The 22237-nt window shown below is 39.7% G+C and overlaps 1 protein-coding gene across 1 annotated transcript in view; it reads right to left on the bottom strand.

Moving 5' to 3' along the window:
- CWF19L2 (CWF19 like cell cycle control factor 2) overlaps positions 1-22237 on the bottom strand; it is a 79030-nt gene extending 56793 nt beyond the window's left edge. The window contains exons 1-8 of the mRNA XM_081098785.1: positions 21530-22237; positions 19610-19720; positions 18768-18890; positions 15175-15285; positions 14315-14434; positions 9478-9571; positions 6517-6632; positions 88-737 (exon numbers count right to left, since the gene is read on the bottom strand). Of these exons, the coding sequence (XP_080954911.1) occupies positions 88-737; positions 6517-6632; positions 9478-9571; positions 14315-14434; positions 15175-15285; positions 18768-18890; positions 19610-19720; positions 21530-21622 (1418 nt within the window). The 5' untranslated portion in view covers positions 21623-22237. The remainder of the gene's footprint in view (positions 1-87; positions 738-6516; positions 6633-9477; positions 9572-14314; positions 14435-15174; positions 15286-18767; positions 18891-19609; positions 19721-21529) is intronic.

Raw genomic sequence — 22237 nt, 5'->3', positions numbered from 1 at the left:
ACTGATGTTCTATAAATACAGTTCAGTCTGTTGAATCCTCTGGACTTTTATATTAATTTATTGGTTTAAAAACAAATGACAAAATACCCTGAAAATGAAGACTTTGTGTCCTGTAGATGTTCTTTTCTCGGAGAGTCATCCCTCGAGCTTTCATCATGTGATTTCTCTCTTCCATCTTCTGAGATATGTCGATAGTCAACACTGTGATTGGTTTCCAATGGATTTCGATTTGAATGTTTCCTCTCTCCTTCTCTCTCATCAGAGCGACTTCGTGATGATAAATTTTCTTCGCTGTTCTCTGTCGGTTTTCGAAAACCACAACGCACAGAACCCTGAGTGGCCAGTGCTGAGGGTGAACTAGATTCAACATTCCTGCCCATGTGATGAAATGACAGTTCATCATCAGAGGGCCTTATAAATTTAGGTCTCAAATTTCCAAGAGAAGAAAACTCTTGACTTTGCCTTGAATTGGAGTCTCTTCTATATGTTTCTGAAGACCCAGATCTATTATTTTTTTCATCACCATAAAACTTATCTTTATGTTTTGTAATATCTGTTGAACTATGTCTATCCCTTGAACTTTTATTATATTTTGTCAAGTCTGATTTTCTACTTTCTTGACTACTCAGTGCTTTATCTGAATACGTTGGCTTCCTCCAGCGTTCTCGTCTACAGTCTTCTTTTGTGGATGCAGTTTTTTCAGCTTCTTCTAATTTCGACTGAAATATTTCCATTGACTAAAAAGGAGAAAAAGTAAACAAGATATATAAAATTTTAAAAGGTTTAATGATTTGTACCCCAGATTCTACTGGGCCATGATGCGCTGTTATTTAGCACAATGAAAGAAAAATCCAACAAAGAGGTAAAAAAAAAAAATATGGTCATCCTACCTGATGTGGGCTAAATTGTATCCTCCCCCACCACCCCCCAAAGTCACATGTTGAAGTTCTAACCAAGAGTACCTCTGAATCTGACCGCACTGGAAAACAGCCTTTAAAAAGATGACTAAGTAAAAATGAGGTCATTAGGTTAAGCCCTAATCCAAGATGACTGATGTCCTTATAAGAAGAAATGTGGACACACAGAGATACCCAGGATGCACACAAAGAGAAAATACTATGTGAGATACAGCTGGAAGGCAGTCATTTACATGCCAAGAGGAGAGGCCTCAGAAGAAACCAAACCTGCTGACATGTACATCTTGGACTTCCATGCTCCAACCTAAACCAAGGATAAGGAAACTTTTTCTGCCAAGGACCATTTGGATATTTATAAGGTCATTCGTGGGCCATACAAAATTATCAGCTTAAAAATTAGCCTGCTATATTTGGTCAAACATTTAATTAACTCATCCCTAATACCTTGGCAGGGCCAGACCAAATGATTTCACGGGCCTTATGCGACCCACGGACGGCACATTCCTCAACCCTGTCCTAGACTGTGAGAAAATAAACTTGTTATTTAAGTCATCCAGAACTTTGTTATGGCAGTCTTAGCAAACGAATACACTACGCAAAAATAAATACTTTTAAAATATAATTAATCAATGAAAAATTACCAAATTAAAAAGAAATCTTGGAACTGAAAAGGAGTCAGTAAAATACATAATACAGGAAATAGTTAAGAAATAATTTTTTAAAAATTCCTAACTGTTACTGAGATTCAAGAGGTTGCTACACTGCTAAAACATACAAACTCTATGTGAAAAGCAGAGTTCAAGAACAAGAAAGACTTGAAAATAAAAACTGTGTCTATAAACATGCAGATACAGTGCATGGAGAAATAGAAAGCATGGAATCCAAATTAGTGAATTCAACACTAGCCTGGGAATTCTCTACAGTTAGGAGAAGATGGTAAATAGATACGTTATAAGGGAAAAAGAAACATGGACACTTAATTCTAAGGTAATTTAACATGCATGTACTAATACTTGCAGAAAGAAAGAGATAGAAAAAAATACTAACAAAATGTAATAATAAAAGAAAATTTCCCTAGCTAATTTTCCAGTTCCAAAGTGCTCATCCGATATCCATAGTGAAGGAAGAAAGTGAAGCATAAAAAGACTCATGCATTCCATCAAACCTCAGAGGGAAGGCAGGGGTAGGGGCGGGTAGGAAATCAACCAAAGGACTTGTACGCTTGCATGTAAGCATAACCAATGGGCACAGACAATAGGAGGGTGAAGGCCTATATTGGGGGGCAGGGGCGGGCTGGGAGAGGTCATGGGGGAGAAAGGGGACATATGTAATACTTTCAACAATAAGTGAATTTTTTTAAAAAAGACTCATGCATTAAAAACCCTAATTCCCGAGTCTCAAAATTCACATAAAAAAGAATTCTTAAAAAAGACTAGAACAGAGGAAAGAAGGAGTAAGCATAGGCATATAAACAGATGGGAGTAGGTAAACAAGTAACACATTACCTACAAAGGAAAGAAAGTAAGATTGTTAACTTCCCATCTACAACTAAATGCTATAAATAATGGAATAAAGATCAATTTTAAAAATAATTATAAGGCAATAATTCTATGTACAGAATTCAATTCACAAACTATCCTATCCTGTTTTGACCCCCCCAAAAAAAAAAATCATTTCCAAAAACTGCCAAAAATATCAGAATGCAAATCACTGGGGGGGGGGGGGCGGGGGGCGGGAAATTACTCAGGATCAGTAAGCTAAACCATAAATGAATTAGGGTAAGAAGAATCACTGCAAAAAGGAAGGCATGCTATAAACCAAATGGCGAATGTAATGAGTAGTCAAAGTAATTGTTCTTGTAGTTGTGAGGTCTAATGCAATTGTCAAGAATAAGGTGCATATTTTTAAATTTATAACAAACTGGAATAAAAATTTCAAATTATTCCAATAACGTCTGAGAGGTTATTGGAATAACTATAGTCCAGTTATTACCTTGCACAAGGCAGAGATAATCCATAACATTTTTTTTAATTATTTTTAAAATACAGATTTAACCTATTCCTTAAATTCAATGACAACATAAACAGAATAGAAATTTTGGCAGTAAGGTGGGGGAAATGTTTTCATAATGAAAGCTCCTCCTCATTGACATCTACAATTAGTGGCTTCTTAGAGTCAATAAAATATGATAAATAAAGACAACAAAACAGCAATTACCACAATTTATCCAATGCTTACTATATTACACTAGAGGCCCAGTGCACAAAAATTTGTGCACTGGGGTGGGGGGAGGAGGGTTCCTCAGCCCGGCCTGCGCCCATTCACAGTCCAGGACCCCTTGGGGGATGTCCACCTGTCGACTTAGGCCCACTCCCCGGGGGATCAGGCCTAAGCTTGCAGTCAGACATCCTTCTGGCAGCCAGGGAGCCCTCTGGGGATGTCCAACTAAAGGCTTAGGCCCCCAAGAGATCAGGTCTAAACTGTTAGTTGGACATTCTTAGTGCTGCCACGGAGGTGGGAGAGGCTCCTGCCACCACCACTGCGCTGGCCAGCCATGAGCCAGCTTCTGGCTGAGTGGCACTCCCATGTGGAAGTGCACTGACCACCAGGGGGCAGCTCCTGCATTGAGCGTCTGCCCCCTGGTGGCCAGTGCGCATCATAGCAACCAGTCATTCTGCCGTTCAATGTGCATATTAGCCTTTTATTATTATTTTATAGGATGTTCCTATTTCCCCCCTTTTGCCCCCTCTACCCAGCTCTTGCCCCCCACTTCTCTCTGGCCATCACCATACTGTTGTCTGTGTCCATGGGTTGTGCATATATTTTCTTTGGCTAATCCCTTCTTTAAATTCACTTCTTTAAATTTTTATTTTCAGATAAGTGCTTATAACTGCACTATTATATGTTTTCTATTATATCGTTTAGAATTAAGATATTTTTTAATTGAACCCTTGTAAATTTTAGCACAATTTAATAAATTATGCTAGAAGCAATTAGGAGATTTTTCATGTAATGCAGATACATTTCAATTAATATTTTATTAATTTTTAATTTTTTAATTATTTTAAGATTCGTGCAATAGGCCTTCTTTCCCCTGGCTGCCAGCACCAGTTTTCCTCTGGCACCCGGGACCCAGACCTTCACTCTGGCCACCGCCTTCCATCTTCGCTCTGGACACAGTCTTCGCTGCGGCTGGAGGCTTCAGACTTTGCTCCTCGCTCCGGCGCGAGGCTTCAGTCTCTGGCCAGAGACGCTCCTATAGCTCCTTCCACCCCCCGACCCTCCCCCTCAAACAGGAGAATGAAATCCTGCCATCTCTGACAGCATGGGTGGACCTAGAGCAGCGATGGCGAAACTATGACACGCGTGTCAGAGGTGACACGCGAACTCATTTTTTTGGTTGATTTTTCTTTGTTAAATGGCATTGAAATATATAAAATAAATATCAAAAATACAAGTCGTTGTTTTACGGTGGTTGCAAATATCAAAAAATTTCTATATGTGACACAGCATCAGAGTTAAGTTAGGGTTTTTCAAAATGCTGACACGCCGAGCTCAAAAGGTTCGCCATCACTGCCCTAGAGGGTATCATGCTAAGTGAAATAAGCCAAAAAGAAAAAGACAAATACCATATGATTTAACTTATGTGTAGTATCTAAACACAAAATAAATGAACAAACAAAACAAAAATAGACTCATCGATACAGAGAACAAATTGATGGTTGCCAGATGGGTGAAAAAGGGAAAGGGATTAAGAAGTACAAATTGGCAGTTATAAAAATAGTCGCAGAGATGTAAAGTACAGCATAGGGAATACAGTGAGCAACCTAGAATAACAAAAGTGTAATATGCTAATCAGACCAGACGAAGCCGGGGCTGCGAGGGAAGCCCGGGTCCCGGGGACCAGAGGGAAGCTGGTGCCAGCAGCTGGGGGAAGAAAGGCCTGCTCTTGCAGGAATTTCGTGCATCGGGCCTCTAGTATTGTAATAACGATGTATGGCACCAGGTGGCTACTAGCCTTATAAAGAGATCACATCAAAGTAAAGAAATGCATAAAAAAACATGAAACTAAGAGAAAGAAATATAAACAGATTTTTAAAGGTTTTAAATGCTAAAGGCAAAATTGGTAAATACTACCAATAATCAATTCACTTAAAAATACTAATGGCCAGAAAATATATTTTAAAATATTTCAATTCATTAATAAATGTATAAAAATAAAAGCAAAGAGAAATATGTTTACTATACTTTTATGTAATAAAAGTATAATTTGATCAATCTTTTGGCAGAGAAATTTGGCTATTAATTACCTATATCTCACTTTAAGTGTCTATATCCTTTAAGGACAGCAATTTCATTTTCAGTAATTCATCTTAAGAAGATATCCAGATAAGTATATAAAATGGATTGTACAAAGATGGTCAGCACAGTGCTATTTAATAGGAGAAAATAAAATAAAAACATATATATGTCTCTTCACTGACAATTAAATAAGGTAAAACCATTCAAATATATTTAAAAATTAAGAAGTCATTAAAATGAATATATTTACTGACATCCAATTATGTCTTATTAGTAAGTGAAAATAGCAGGATAGCCCTAACCAGTTTGGCTCAGCAGATAGAGCGTCGGCCTGCGGACATAAGGGTCCCAGGTTCAATTCCAGTCAAGGGCATGTACCTTGGTTGCGAGCACGGCCCCAGTGGGGGGTGTGCAGGAGGCAGCTGATCAATGTTTCTCTCTCATCAATGTTTCTAACTCTCTATCCCTCTCCCTTCCTCTCTGTAAAAAAATCAATAAAATATATTTTTAAAAAAAGAAAATAGCAGGATATATAAGGCTATTTAATAAAACAATAAGCCTAATTTAATAAAACAATTTATTTTATCTCAAAAAGGGTATGTGTCAAAATATTAACAAAGATTACCTATTTTAAACAAAGAATAACTTTTCTCTCCATTTTTCTTTTTGCTAGCCTATATTTTCGAATTCTTACAACTATTTAAACCTGCTTTTCTTCCGAAATTAAGGAAAAAGGACATTAAGAAAAAAGGACAGTTGTTCCTATGAAAAACAATTCATAATTAAAAATAATACAAGAATAAACTGTTTCATGTACTCACAATTGTAAACCTATGTTTGCCCACCCCTGTATACACACATACATACACATATACATATGTATATACTTGTAAAAAACAGTTGTATTCCAAAATGCTGAAATATAGTAAAAACTCTAGGAGGGAAAACTGAAATATAACAAAATTTCAACAATGGTTATCTCCAAAGGTATACTATTGAGGCTTTCCTGTATTATTTACATTTTCCTTCATAATGAGAAAATGTGATTTTTACATTAAACTCGCACACACTTAAATTTTAAGTACTTAAGTTTTATATTCATTATGTCAATAAAAATGGTACATAAGTTTATATAATAATGAAAAGCAGAAAATGGCTTCAACAGTATATAAATTTAAACTTTAATACTAAGTCAATTCAAAAGTGTTTCATGGCACAAAACACTGACTAAGTTAAAGAACTTAATTTCCCACATAACTCTAAAAATAACACATATCTCCTTAATATGAATACTCACCCCATATCTTTCAGCTACAATGTCTTCAAAATTTCTGTTCTGTTTCTCAGCTTGTTCCTTCATTCTTTGATAAGACTTCCTTAGCCAGCTTAATCCACCATCTTCTATTACTGAAACTAAATTTCAATACTAAATGTCAGTTATACTTTTCATGTGGTATAACAGAATTAATATTTATTACTTCTAAAATCACTTAAAAATAAAATTATTTTTATAAGTCAAAAATTAAAAGACTGAAAAAATGTATGCTTCCATCATAATTAAGTTATATTATAATAGACCAAATATAACCAAATGAATCTGTGCTGCATTCCCCATTTTTCTTAGAAGACAGGATAATATTAAAATAGCAATAAACTAAATATCAAGGGAATCTAGATTTTTAGTCTTGCTGCTGCTACTAACTAGTTTAAAGATCTTAAGCAAGATCTTCTTTGGAACTTTGTTTCTTTTTCTGTAATATAAAGGCAGCTGATTTAAACCACCTTTGACATTTTTTCCAACTCAAAAGATTCTAAAAGAGAATCCAAAAAAAAAGAGGGAGGAAATCTATAAGAACAGAAAATATCAGGAGTTTTGTAAGCAAGTTTTTGTAAGCTAGTTTTCTACTAACTACATAGTAACAAGTATAGTCTTCTAATGAAGAATCTAGAGTAACTAACCCTGGACTAGATATCAGAAACCTGGGTTCTACTACCACTCACAGAACTAGAGCAAATAACCTGGCCACTTTAAGCTTTAGTTCCCTGAACTACAGAAGTGGGCAATAGCATCTACTTTGCTATCTTCACATCGTTGCTATGAAAATAAGCTGATATGTAAATGTGCCATGTAAACTTTAAAATGTACAGATATTTCTGTTACTAAAATATGATTTAAAATAATATTGTACGGGTACTGAAAGTTTACTTATTTTTCCACTTAAGGGCTCGATCCCCAGTAGGGGGCGTACAGGAAGCAGCCAATCAATAATTCCCTCTCATCATTGATGTTCCTCTCTTTCCCCTCTCCCTTCCTCTCTGAAATCAATAAAAAATGTTTTAAAAAAATACTTTTCCACTTAATTTTGTCCAAAAAAAGAAATAAAGATTAACTCATTAATTATTAAAAATATGGCACCTCAATCATTACAAAAATACTGTTGATAAAATGTTCCCAGAACATTTAATTGTACAGAAAAGTACTATTTGACATTGTCATTATTGAGTAATTACTATTATTTAGTAATAATAGATTACTAAATCTATGCTAACAGATTTTCTCATTTAATCCTCACAATAACCATATGACAGGTACTTACACATGAGTACAATGGACTCAGAGAGATCAGGAAATTTTCCCAAATTCATGAAACTAGTACGTGGAAATACACAGTTCTAATCCCAAGAACCCTAATTCCAAAGTCTGAGTCCTTACCTATAATAGCATGTGACCTCTACATACCTCAATACTAAACTTATAAACTTTTTGGTGCCTAACCATTTCAGCTCTACCATTGGTCTAAACAGAAAGACCACACTATCTGCATATGCAGTAAAATCTGCAGATCATTTCATAAATAAATATATATATATGTATGTATGTATGTGTATATATATGTATGTATATATGTATATATGTATATATATACATACACATATATATGTATATATATACTGATTTCAGAGAGGAAGGCAGAGAGAGAGAGAGAGACATCAATGATGAGAGAGAATCATTGATCAACTGCCTCTTGCACACCCCCTACTAGGGATTGAGACCGCAACCCAGGCATGTGCCCTTGACTGGATTCGAACCCAGGACCCTTCAGTGCAGACTGATGCTCTATCCACTGAGCCAAACCAGCTAGGGCCAGATCATTTCTTAAAACTGAATTTCAACTTTGGGATCTGAACCTCTGACAGACATAGTTTTCTGCCATCTTTCCTTTCTAAGTAAGTACAATATGGAAGAGGGAAGTGTTGAAAGCATGTTATGAAGGGGAGGAAAGAAAGACCTTTTAAAAGCTTTATGAGATAATCATTGATCAGCTGCCTCCCGCACGCCCCACACTGGGGATCGAACCCACTACCCAGGCGTGTGCCCTGAAAAGGAATTGAACCGTGACCTCCTAGTTCAGGGGTCCTCAAACTACGGCCCGTGGGCCACATGCAAATACAAATATTGTATTTGTTCCCGTTTTGTTTTTTTACTTCAAAATAAGATATGTGCAATGTGCATAGGAATTTGTTCATAGTTTTTTTTTAAACTATAGTCCAGCCCTCCAACGGTCTGAGGGACAGTGAACTGGCCCCCTGTTTAAAAAGTTTGAGGACCCCTGTAGTTCATAGGTTGATGTTCAACCACTGAATCACACCAGCTGGGCTGCAATCACATCTTTAATATTTACACATTATTTTCATGAAATTTAATACTTTTTATATTTTGTTATAGAATGTAGCAAACCAAAGCATTATTATTTCCTCACAGAATCATACTTTGTATCAACCCATTCAAAATAAAAACTCAAATTTGAAATCATTAATAAATATAAAAACATAATCAGCTTGCTCCCAAATATATCAGCTTCCCAATTACTAATAATTTAAATAAAGCCTCAAAAAGACTGCAATATTTTATCATTGCTTGTCATATGTAAACTGAACACTTAGTAATAATCTATAGATGCTCATAATATGAAACCATACAAATTTCACATCAGATAATCAATACACTTAGAGTTGTTATGCAAATATAAACAAAAACAGATAATTATGAACTTGATCAAAATTACAGCATCAAGCTAAAATATTAAAATAACGTTACAAACTTTAGATTTACTAAATCTCAAAATCTGATTTGGACTATTAAGCATTTTTGAAATTCATAATACATTTTGCCAACCTACCAACAAACTCAGTTCACTGCTTCAGGAATACCAAGTTATAAGAAATGCCTGTGTGGCTATTACAAAAATATACATACCTTTAGTAACTGATGACGTAGTACAGTCTTCTGGTGGAAGACCGGTCCCACCATCCTTCCAGTATGGATTCAATTCTCTTTCCAGCAGTCTGGACTAAAACAAAATTATTTCCAGAGGTCATAATTTAAAAATAATCCCACCATAAATAACATATCTGAGACTCAGTTGCAACCCTGGACAAATATTTAAAACATTCTTAAGACGCTCTTCTGCAACTTTCAGGAAATAATGTCTAAAGTAACATTCACCCGATGCTACTATTAAATGCCTCCTTTGGCCCTGATTGGGTGGCTCAGTTGGCTGGAGCATCATCCTATACAGCAAAATGATGCAGGTTTGATCCCCAACCAATGCATGTATTGGAAGCAACTGGTCAGTGTTTCTCTTTCATCGGTGTTTCTCTCTCTCTCTCCTCTCTCTCCGCCCCTTCCTCTGTCTAAAAATCAATAAAAACATATCCTTGGGTGAGGATGAAAAAAAGAGCCTACTATGAATTACAACTGTGCTGGAAACAGAAGATATAACAATCAATATGCCTAACCCTGCCCTTGCTAGCTTATAAAATAGGAATACAGACAATGAACAAGTAACTGACAAATGCTTTGAAGATAAAAATACAGAGCACTAAAGCCACACATAATTAAAACACCTCTCACAATGAAGGATTAGAGACTTCCTAGTAAGTTAATATGTGCAATCTTAGACTAAGGATGAGCAGAAATAAGCCACATTTTCTTTTGTGGGAGGAAAAGGCACAGAGACACTCCAGATAAAAGGAACAACAGCATGCTCACAAAACCCCAGAGAAAAGTGAAAATATAGCACTTTGAGGGAACTTAAAGTAATTCAGACTGACTAAAATTGAGACTCATAAACAAACAATGGTTAAGAGATTAGGTTGTACAATAATCAGGGACTAGGCCACATAGACCATTTTAAACTGCTATTAAGGTTTTATGCTGGGGCAACAGTGAGCCATGAAGGAGACTGGCTTTGTTACACAGAGAGCAAACTCATTTCAGAGCAGAGGAGAGAGTGAAGGGCAAGATTAGAGGTAGCATCTCACACCTGTCAAAATGGCTATCATCAACAAATCAACAAATGACAAGTGCTGGAGAGGACAGGAAGAAAAAGGAACCCTCTTGTACTGCTGATACAGCCACTATGGAAAACAGTATGGCATTTCCTCAAAAAATTAAAAATGGAAATTCCATTTGACCTAGTAATCCCACTTCTAGGAATATATCCCAAGAAAACAGAAACCCAATTAGAAAGGCGGGGGGGGGGGGGGTATGTGTTGGGGGGGAGGGCCAGCCAGAGAAAGGTCAGTGGGGGAAAAAGGAGACTTATGTAATACTTTAAACAACCCTGAAGGGTGTGTAACCAGCTGCAAACAGCCATCATCCCCTCACCCAGGCTGGCCAGGCACCCCAGTGGGGACCCCCACCCTGATCCAGGACACCCTTCAGGGCAAACCAGCCGGCCCCCACACGTGCACCAGGCCTCTATTCTATATAGTAAAAGGGTAATATGCCTCTCAGCACCGGGATCAGCGAAGCCGCGAGGCCTCCTGGCACCGGGATCAGTGTGACAGGGGGCAGCGCCCAAACCCCTTGATCGCCCTGCGGCTCTGTGTGTGACAGGGGGCAGGGCCACAACCTCCCTATCCACCCTGCTCTGTTCGTGACAGGGGGTAGCTCCCCAACCCCCTGATCGGCCCTGCTCTGTGCGTGACAGGGGGAGCTCCCCAACCCCCTGATGGGCCCTGCTCTGTGCATGACAGGGGGGAGCTCCCCAACCCCCTGATCGACCCTGCTCTGTGCGTGACAGGGTACGGAGCCCCAACCCCCCTGATGGGCCCTGCTCTGTGAGTGACAGGGGGCAGCGCCCCAACCCCCTGATTGGCCCTGCTCTGTGTGTGACAGGGGGTGGCGCCGCAACCTCCCCATCGACCCTGCCTTGAGTGTGACAGGGGGCGGTGCCCCAACCCCCCAATCAGCCCTACCCTGAGCGTGACTGAGGGTGGCATCGCAACCTCCCAATCTGCCCTGCTCTGTGCATGACTGGGCGGCGCCCCAACTCCCCAGTCGGCCCTGCTCTGAGCCCAACCAGGGGCTGCACCTAGGGATTGGGCCTGCCCTCTGCCACCCGTGAGCAGGCCTAAGCCAGCAGGTCGTTATCTCCCGAGGGGTCCCAGACTGCGAGAGGGCACAGGCCGGGCTCAGGGACCCCTCCCCGCAGAGTGCACAAATTTTTGTGCACCGGGCCTCTAGTCCTATATAATAAAACCCTAATATGCAAATTGATTGAACAGCAGAAGGGAAACAGGATTAAGGCTATTAAATTACAGAAAACAACAATATTACAAAAGAAAGGAACAAATACAGTGCAATGGAAACATAAAGAAGAAACTGATTTCAGTTAAGAGATATAGGAAGAAATTCATAGTATATACTGAAGGATAAACAAGATGCAGACAATCAGAGACAGAGGGAATTCACTCAGAAAGAATCAGATGAACAAAAATTCAGAGACAGGAATTTGCAGAGAAATGAAGGAAAGTCATTAACCTAGTTTGGTTGAGATACAAATTACCTAAGAGAAAGCTCAAACTAATATGTTTGGACTCTATTTGCAGGCAGCTTTGGGGGAGGGTTTTAAAAGAGAACAAAAAAAAAAATGCAGCACCTTTTTTTCTTTTCCATCCAGGCCCTAAGCAAGTTAAAAATTACAATAGAAAGCAAAGGAGATAAAAAAAAATTACCTTTATTGTTGATAAAGGCTAAATTGGAAGAGAATTTTCTCTTGGTGAAAGAAAGCCAAATGGGCCTGTTAACTGACCCCGGCAGACTTCCCAAGTATTGACAGCACTGAACAATCCCTACATGTTCTCTGTAGGCAGCCTGTCCCATAAGCAGGAAAGGTAGAACTAAGCAAAGTATGCCAGTTTATTCTTCCCAAATTCAAAACAGATCATTTACTCCCTATTGTCAAGGACAGAATGAGAAAAGGGGTGGCATGAAATACCACGAGTGGAGCTTGTTCCATCAGAAGGAAACATTAGAAATGGCAAAGACAAATCTTTAACTGAATCCCTGAAGACTTCTAAAAAGAATACCATAATCAAAGCTGTACTTTGAAAAAATTAACCTGACATCAGCTGTAGGATGCTGAAAACAGAGAGATTATTGTAATTGCCCAGGCAAGAGTGAATTAGAGACTGAACCATAATATCTAACCTTAAACAGTTCTTAGTTCCAGGGACTGTCCTCAGTTCACTACAGATATTAACTCAACTCCAGTATGGATGAGATAAATGAGGCTCACAGAAGGAAGACATACATCTAAAAAGTGGCATTCACACAATAGCAGTAGCAACAGAAAGTAAAAAGATGACACAGATGCAAAAGACAAAAAGTACACAGCAAATGAGATCAACAGAAGATGCTTTAATTAAATCAGGAAAGTTTATATAAGAATTTGTAAGAAAGGGTATGTTAATTTAGAAAACCTGAAGCTCAAAGCTGGAAAATTGGTACAATAAGCACAACAAATGAAACCAAGAGCTGGTTCTTTGAAAGGATAAACAAGAGTGATGAGCCATTAGCCAGACTCATCAAGAAACAAAGAGGAGTCAAATAAATAAAATCAGAAATGAAAGCAGACAAGTCACCACTGACACCACAGAAATACAAAGGAAAATACTATGAACAACTGTATGCCAACAAGCTGGACAATGTGTATGAAATAATCAAATTCCTAAAATTGAATCAGGAAGAAGCAGAAAACCTGAATAGGCCAATAACAAAATGATAAAATAGAAGCAGCAATCAAAAAACTCCCAGCAAACAAAAGCTCTGATCCAGATGGCTTCACAGTGGAGTTTTACCAAACCTTCAAAGAACTAACACTTATACTCCTCAAACTATTCCAAAATATCCAAGAGGAAAGAATACTTCTAAGCTCTTTTTATGAGGCCAGCATTATCCTAATTCCAAAATCAGATAGAGACACTACAAAGAAAGAGAATTACAGGCCAATATCCCTCCTGAAAATAGATACTAAAATCCTTAACAAAATATCAGCAAATCGGATCCAGCAATATATTAAAAATATCATATACCACAAACAAGTAGGACTTATTCCAGGATGCAAGGATGGTACAATATTTATAAATAAATAAACGTAATGCGTCACATAAACAGATTGAAAGACAAAAATCACGTTTGCCCTAGAGCCAGTGGTTCTCAACCTTCCTAATGCCTCGACCCTTTAATACAGTTCCTCATGTTGTGGTGACCCCCAACCATAAAATTATTTTCATTGCTACTTCATAACTGTAATTTTGCTACTGTTATGAATCATAATGTAAATATCTGATATGCAGGATGAATTTTCATTGTTCGCGACCCACAGGTTGAGAACCGCTGCGCCTAGCCGGTTTGGCTCGGTGGATAGAGTGTCAGCCTGCAGACTGAAGGGTCCCAGGTTCGATTTCAGTCAAGGACATATGCCTGGGTTGCGGGCTTGATCCCGAGTGGGGGGCATGCAGGAGGCAGACAATCAATGATTCTCTCTCATCATTGATGTTTCTCTCTCTTTCCCTATTAATTCCTCTCTGAAATCAATAAAAATATATTTTTAAAAAATCACATGATCATTATCAATAGACGCAGGAAACTTATTTTAAAAGAACTTATAATTCACAGTTGTTCCCACTAATTTTTATAAAATACCACAAAAAAATAATATCTTACAAGTAAAACTGCATTCATATAAATATTTTATCGGTTTATTGAGGCAAATTAGAAAGTAAATGTATTTTAAGTATCTTACCTGTTCAAGTGCTTGGGTTTTTGCTTGCTCTATTTTCTTTTTTGTTTCTTTTTCAGCTTTGAGTGATGATGATGACACAGTTTTAACAGACATAAAATCAACAGTCATCCACTCATCCCTCTGTTAAAAAAAAAAGAAAGTCATTTTGATCTAAATTAATTAAAAGTTAATACTGAACACTTAGTAGAAAGAGTAAGCACTACAGAGACAGTTGAACCTATTGAATCCTACATGACTATTTAACTTAAAGCAAGTTTCTTAGTCTCTCTAAGCCTTATTCTCTCCCCTGTAAAATAGAATAAAACTCCTACTTTTCAATAAACAAGAAAACAAGTTTAAGGCATCCAGATCAGAGTCTGACACATAACAGACACTCCAACATTAGTTTCTTTTCACCATTCTTTCTTCCCTGTGGCTGATAGTATATAAATAGCATTTCTTCCTCAAGCAAATGAACAATAACCCAAAATCTGTGAACTAGCCAATTCTAAGTATTGCTATGAAAATTATGACATGAGGAGAAGGAAAAGAAAACTGATGAAACTCTACTCACAGTAGAAAGGTCAGATAAAGATAACAGTACAGGCCTCAGTACACAGGAGAAAGAGCCCCTGCTCTATCGAGAACCAGAGGCAAGAAACTTTCTAGAGGAATTAGAACAGAGATGAGCACTTACTTTCTCACAGGAGGAGGAGGGGAGTCTAAAGGCTCAGCAAACAGTATTACTGCCAAAAGTATTTATAAAAGTATATGGTTTTCAAAGTCTAATTTTTCTACTTAATAAATTATAATCATCTTTCATTTAATACTAATCTATTCTTACAAGTTCACACTTCTTTGTTTAAAATCAGGTGGCTTACCTGAATACCTTGGTTGTCTTCTTTTTCTGACTTTTCACCTTTCAGTTTCCAGGCCTTTTCCTTGCCAGAAGTCTGGGGTGGAACAGCCTCAACCCACTCATCTTCAGAGCTCTAAGAATATTTAGCATATAAGTAAATTTTCAAATGTCCACACTTTCATATGAAAATTGTGTGCTGTTAAATAGCAGAAATTCAGTTTCCTAGAGAAAATTCATATACTATAATTCCCCTTTGAACAATTACATTGAAAATTTGAAGAAAGAACATGTTAACTATTTAGGAATGTGCTCATGAAGCACCAATCAGATCATTTCTAAGTTCTTAGTAGTATATTATTAAGCCAAAGGAAAGCCAAACACAGAGATCAGAATGCTGGATAAAGAACTCACTTCAACACAGAACTGCAGTGCCTACCACATCAAGTAGAACTAACATCTTTGCTTAAGTAGAACAAAGGAAACAACACCCAACTAAATGAGTTTGCCTCAAAGTCTCAACTGTTGAGAGTTCTCTAGATCTAAAAATGCTCAGATCTCAGTTAACAGCTAGGCTGGAAAGCATTTTGCTTACTGAGGGTAAGTAACAGATTGTTAAATTAAGTGGCATTTAGTCAACACAATCTAAGTGCTCAACAGGTTTTGGGGTTTGTTTTCAACAAATATATCCATCAACTCTTCCATGTTAAGTGCCAGAATAAGTGTTTTACATATGTTATCATTTTAACTCCTTAAAACAACCCAACATGAAATATTATTTTGGTTTTACAGACAAGAAATTAAATAACTTTCCCAGGTTCCATGGCATCCAAATAGGAAAACCAAGATAGAAATGTAGGTCTGTCTGGCTCTAGAATCCATTCTTCAGAACTGTACAACTCAAGTGTAGGACAGATCCTAGAAATCACCCCGTGCAAACCGCCTGTTAGTGCACAGCAGAGAAACTCGGAGCCAACGAGGAAACAGTGGGTTTCCTGAATGAAACCAGTATTCCTTCATTCCACAAAGTTCCTAAAAATTACCTAACTAGAGAACGAAAAAATATGTCTTGTGAAAGCTAAAATCCACATGGTGCACACATATTTGTCTCTGGCATTTCAACTGCCAAATGTTTACCAAAGCAGAGCAGATTTTATTAATTTATTCATTCATTCACGTATTGTTTTCGATTTAGAGAGAAACCACAAAACTACTTATTTACAGATAGATAGATAGATAGATAGATAGATAGATAGATAGATAGAGTTACATGTTTTAGGATAACCAATATAAATATATTTCTGGTCTACTCATATTCATATTGTCAAATCAATTTAGAAAGACCTGGTTCTTACCACTTCATGTTAGCCATTAAAAAGAGAATTTAACATAAACAAATTGGAAGACAAAAATCACATGATCAAATCAATTGACACTGAAAAAGCATTAGACAAATTACAACACCCGTTTTTCTTAAAAACTCTCAGCAAAGTTGGAATAGAGGGATCATATCTCAACATAATAAAGGCCATATATGACACACCTACAGTCAACATCACAATCAATGGACAAAAACTAAAACCAATTCTTCTAAGAACAAGAAAAAGACAGGGATGTCTGCTTTCATCACTCTTCTTCAACATAGTACTAGAAGTCCTAGCCACAGCAATCAGACAAGAAGAAAAAAAAGGCATCCAAATTGGAAAGGAGGAAGTAAAACTCTCACTAATCGCAGACGATGACATGATATTGTACATAGAAAACCCTAAAGACTCCACCAAAAAGCTGCTAGATTTAATAAATGAATTTGGCAACGTAACAGGATACAAATTAACACCCAGAAATCGATGGCATTTTTATATACCACAGAGAGGCCCAGTGCACAAAATTCGTGCACGGAGGGGGGAGGGTCTCCTCAGCCTGGCCTGCACCCTCTTCAATCCGGGACCCCTCAGGGGATGGATGTCCAACTGCCTCTCACAATCCAGGACCACTGGCTCCTAATCGCTCGCTTGCCTGCCTGCCTGCCTGCTTGCCTGATCACCCCTAACTGCTCCCCTGCTGGCCTGATCAGCCCTAACCACCTCTGCCTGCTTGCCTGATCACCCCTAGCCGCTCCCCTGCTGGCCTGATCAGCCCTAACCACCTCTGCCTCGCCCCACACCTGGGACCCAGGTTTCCCTCCTCCAGCCAGTCACAGGCACCCAGGACCCGGGCTTCCCTCCCTCTGGCCAGCCGCAGGCACCCAGGACCCGGGCCGGCTTCGCCCAGGCCGGCCGCAACCACAGGCACCCGGGGACTGCGGGGAGGTGGCTTGTCCCTCTCCCAAGCCGCAGCCCCAGCCTCTGGCACCCGGGACCTTGGGAGTGTGGCTTGTCTCTCTCCCAGGCCGCAGGCACAACCGCTGGCACCCGGGACCGCGGCGCGGGTGGCTTGTCCCTCTCCCGGGCCGCAGCCTGGCTGGTCCCCATTCCTCTCTCCTCAGTGTTGAGTGTCTAGGCTGTTATGGCGTGACGGCATGAAGGTGTGACGACCATTTGCATATTAGCTCTTTATTACATAGGATATACTGGCTACTTGACAAAACTATTCAGCTGTATTTCTCACTATGCAATGTACCTCATTCTCATGTAAGATAGGATTTCATGAGCCAATTCTAATCTCAGTGTATACTGCCAAAAATTTACTTTCTGAAATTACAAGAGGGCCAGACTTTGAAATATGGTGATTCACCTCAGAGTTTAACCTGTGAAGATCATTCCTAAGAGATCAATCATCTCTAATGATCTCTGTAAGCACAATATACCTCTTTCTTCCTGAAAACAAGTGTGAAGAGTTTGGCCTGCTTTCCTTTCCTTTGTGAGTCCTCTCTGTCATCCAGGACTGGCTAGAGACAGAGTAGATCCAGCATTATCTTTCTTTTGGCCCCAAAGAAAATATATAAACATATTCTACTTTTAAGACTTAAATATTAACTTCCATGAAAAAACAAACAGGGATAACAGACTCTCAATGCCTCGGAACGCCTTCCCTTACTTGCCCAGTACTCCCCTGCTTCTCCTGGTTCCCACCGCTTCTGCTGAGTGTCCTTTCTTGGCTCCTCGGTGCTGTTCTTCTTTCTTTTCAGTTTCCCTAGGCCAGTGGTCAGCAAACCGCAGCTCAGCAAACCGCGGCTCACGAGCCACATGCGGCTCTTTGGCCCCTTCAGTGTGGCTCTTCCACAAGATACCGGCTCTTCCACAAAATACCGACTTCTGCGCGTGGGCCACAAAGTTTCAATCACACTGAACGTGCACGGCCGCACGTGGTATTTTGTGGAAGAGCCACACTGAAGGGGCCAAAAAGCCACATGTGGCTTGCGAGCCATGGTTTGCCGACCATGGCCGTAGGCAATTCATTTATTCTAATGGCTTCAATAAGCAGTGACTCCCAAACCTCATCTCCATCTTCTTACCTTTCTATCTCCTGAACATTTCCACGTAGATGTTTCCCAGGCATTTTCATATCCTTACTAGTAGTATTTTTTTTAAGTTCTCATATATTTTAAGTTTCCATATATTATTTCTTTAAAGAAAATTTTCTCAAGTAGATGCCTGCTTAGTTTTAGCATATACTTACTGATGAACTATCAGATGACTCATTGTTTTTTTCATACTTCTGTTCCTTGCTCTTCTTTTTCTTCTCTTTCTTTACTTTTTTTGAATGCTTGTCTTTTTTCTTCTTTTTCTTCACAGAGTGTTCCTATAAATAATCATTTTGAAAAAGTAAGAAGGGAATTAAATTTTATCTTACCTTAAAAGGAAGTATTTTAAGGGAAAAAAATTCTATGTTCTAAAAAACTTTAAGTTTTCAGAAAATGAGACAAGAAACATGACAAAATGAATAAAATAGTCAAAGAAACCTTAACATGCTTCTATAATATATGCACTACCAATAAATCATAAAGCTGAGATATCTTATCAAAAATAAGTGAAGTTTTAATTTATGTGCAGATTCATTTCACAGACAGATATAATCAAATAAACATATATACGCAAACATATCTATGTTATGTATGCATATGTATGCATATATCCTTCTACTGCTCCAAAAGATTTATAGAAGATTATTAGGCCATTTAAAATATAACAAGATGGCATAAATTAAAATTATGGAAAGAGAAAACAAGTATTGAGACAAAAAAAACAACAACACATGAAATTAAGTTTAAAATGCGTTAGCTTGCTACAAGAGGGTCAGAAATTTGAAGCTAAGCATTCTATCAGCCAATTCAAGTAACAAAATCTGTCCAATGTCATAATGTCCAAAATATTAAGAGATAAAACTATTCTGTAATGCCCATTGTGTGATATTCATTCTGCAACTTTTGAAATAGTCTATAAAGCTGCTCCTCCAATATTAATTTGAGTAAATGCAAAAAAAGTCAGACATGTACTTGATGTAAACCTGTTAGTATTCACCTGTGAGAAGTGTTCAATCCGCTCATTCACATCAGGTAGCATCCATGTATCCTCACCCCGAAGTCGTTTAAGTTCTTTACGCCTTTCTTCCTTCTCAAAATTGGCTTTAGCCTAAAATGATGGAGGGGAGTGGAAAGTGAGAGGGAGAGGGGGGGAATTAACACTGAGTCAACTGCTTCTCATAAAAACAAAATCTTCTCTCACTTTCATACATGTTCTCATGAATCAACTTTCCCTTGTCAGGAATTTGCTTCTAACAAAATGTAGAAAATATTTTGGTAAAAAAAAACAACTCTCTTTCCACATTACCAATCAAATTACCAATCTTTACTGAATTGAGCCATCAATCAAAGACAGAATCCTGGGACCTAATCTAGACCCTCCCTTTCCTTAAGCTCCCAACCTAAAGTCTGACTCGCATCTCTTTCCCCTTCACCATCCAAGTGCTACTGCCTGAGACTTCTGTCACTACGTGACTGACCTCCCAACTTCTACCGCATCTGCAATGCCCATAACCCTCTGGCCACAACCCCAAAAAAGTACTTCAGGAAGAATCATCTTTCTAAAAACAAATGATCAGATTACTAATTTTTATTCATCCTTCAACAATAGTCAAAGTAAGTTCTTCCTGGGAGGTTGTTCCTGCCCTTTGATTCTCTCCCCAAAGTCCAAAGCTGGGGACTTTCAACCTCTAGTATCTCTCTATTATAAAATTTATCACAGCTTACAAACACTACTCCTTCCAAAAACTGTCTGAAATACCAGAGCCTGGCCTGTACCCTCTCCAATCTCGGACCCCCTTGAGGGATGTCCGACTGAGGGTGTAGGACATCCCTAAACCGGCAGTCGGACATCCCTCTCACAATCCGGGACTGCTGGTTCCTAACTGCTCACCTGCCTGCCTGCCTGATTGCCCCTAACCACTCTGCCTGCCGGCCTGATCAACCCCAACTGCCGCCCCCCCCCCAAGCTGGCCTGCTCGCCTCTAACTGCCTCTGCCTCCCCCACCACCATGGCTTTGTCCGGAAAGCCGTACAGAAGGTCTCCCGGTCTAATTAGCATATTACCCTCTTATTAGTATAGAATTTGTACATGTTACATATGCTGAAACCAAAGAACACTGGCCTTTCACTTGTCCAAGATTAACCATCCACTCTTCCCCCCCTTTCGAATCTGGCTGTCATTATGCCTTCTCTTCCTGTCTCCTCTACCTGCTCCTTCTCATCAGCACTGGAAGCCCTTTCAAACCTTCTATCTCCAAACAAATAAAAATGAAAACCCTCACTTGTACTCTATGATGATCTCCCCTTCATTTTCCCTTCATTGCCACACTTCTTACCCCTTTTCAGATCATGCAATACCACTCACTGCCTCCGTTCTCTCCACCTGAATGAGAAATACAGTGTTCCTCTAAGTTTCCTGGGTCTCTGCTGTCAGCCCTCGCTCGGGTCAGTAAGGGTATAGGACACGCCAGGAACTGACACCAACAGTGCGACAGCATGAAACGGCCAAACACAATTTACCCCAATGCGTCTCGCATGTGTTCCTGAAAATGGGAATGTTCGTTTCACCCACAGCAGGAGCGAGGGCTGGGGCGGGGACATGCGCCGGGGAGGCTGGTCCCTAGCAGCGGGGTCCCTGGCGCCAGACACGTCCAGGAAGAACCCTGGAAAAGGGAAGGACACGCAAGAGGACAGACACAGGGCTTCCCGGAGAGAACAGGAGCAACCGGACCTGCCAGCGCTTCCAGGACGCGGGAGGTGCCAAAAGCTCGCGCGTCCCACAGGGAGAACCCCTTCCGCCCAGATAGATGACACAGGCGGTGAGAGGAGGTAGAGTAGGGGGAGGGCCGGGCCTCGCTCCCAGAGACCGCCATTCCCTCCACTCCAGATGGTTCCAAAAGCCCCAAAACCCACGTACCTGGCGCAACACCTCGGCCCTGGCGATCCGGGTCTGCTCCTTACGCTCTTCGATACTCCTCGCACTTTCAAACCGACCTCCGGCAGCCGCCATCGTTGTTGACGTCGTAAAGCTCGGAAGCCGTCGCAAAATCTCGGTTTACGGCTGTCGTAATTTAATACACAAGCAGGACTTCCTACCTGGGAAGGAATGGGCGTGCTCCGCCGAGAGAGCATGCGCGGGGCTGAGTGCGCCTGCGTTAGCCGACGGGTGCTCCAGCCCAGGTTCCGGGGGGCACGGGACGACTGCGCTGAGGAGCCGCCCTCCTTCGCTTCTTGGGGTCCCCCGGACCAGGATTAATGTCACTGTGCTGCATGCACGATGCCAACAGCTTTCCCACCTGTTTCCTCTTAAAATCACCCGAGTAAGGTAGAAACTCACAGAGGTTCAGTCCGTACATCTCTCAGCCTGTCCACAAAAGCGCCCTTTCCGCCAAAGAACTTCCCCGGCTGGAGCAATGGGCTGCGGGGAGACTGGCCTGAGAGGTGGCCGGCGGGGCTCAATTACTTGGAAGATTAACTATTTTGCTTTGGTGGCTTCCCCACAACGCACACATCCCATATGAGAAAGTCATGTGAACTTTGCATTGCGTTCCTTAATTTATCGCTGCTTATTTAAACTATTTAAACCGTTATAAATTTTACACTATTTTTTCCCTCTGACCTCATA

The sequence above is a fragment of the Myotis nattereri genome (assembly GCF_964212035.1).
Source record: "Myotis nattereri genome assembly, chromosome: 9".
NCBI lineage: Eukaryota > Metazoa > Chordata > Mammalia > Chiroptera > Vespertilionidae > Myotis > Myotis nattereri.
The sequence above is the reverse complement of the archived record's forward strand: the minus strand, read 5'-3'. Positions and strand labels throughout refer to the sequence as shown.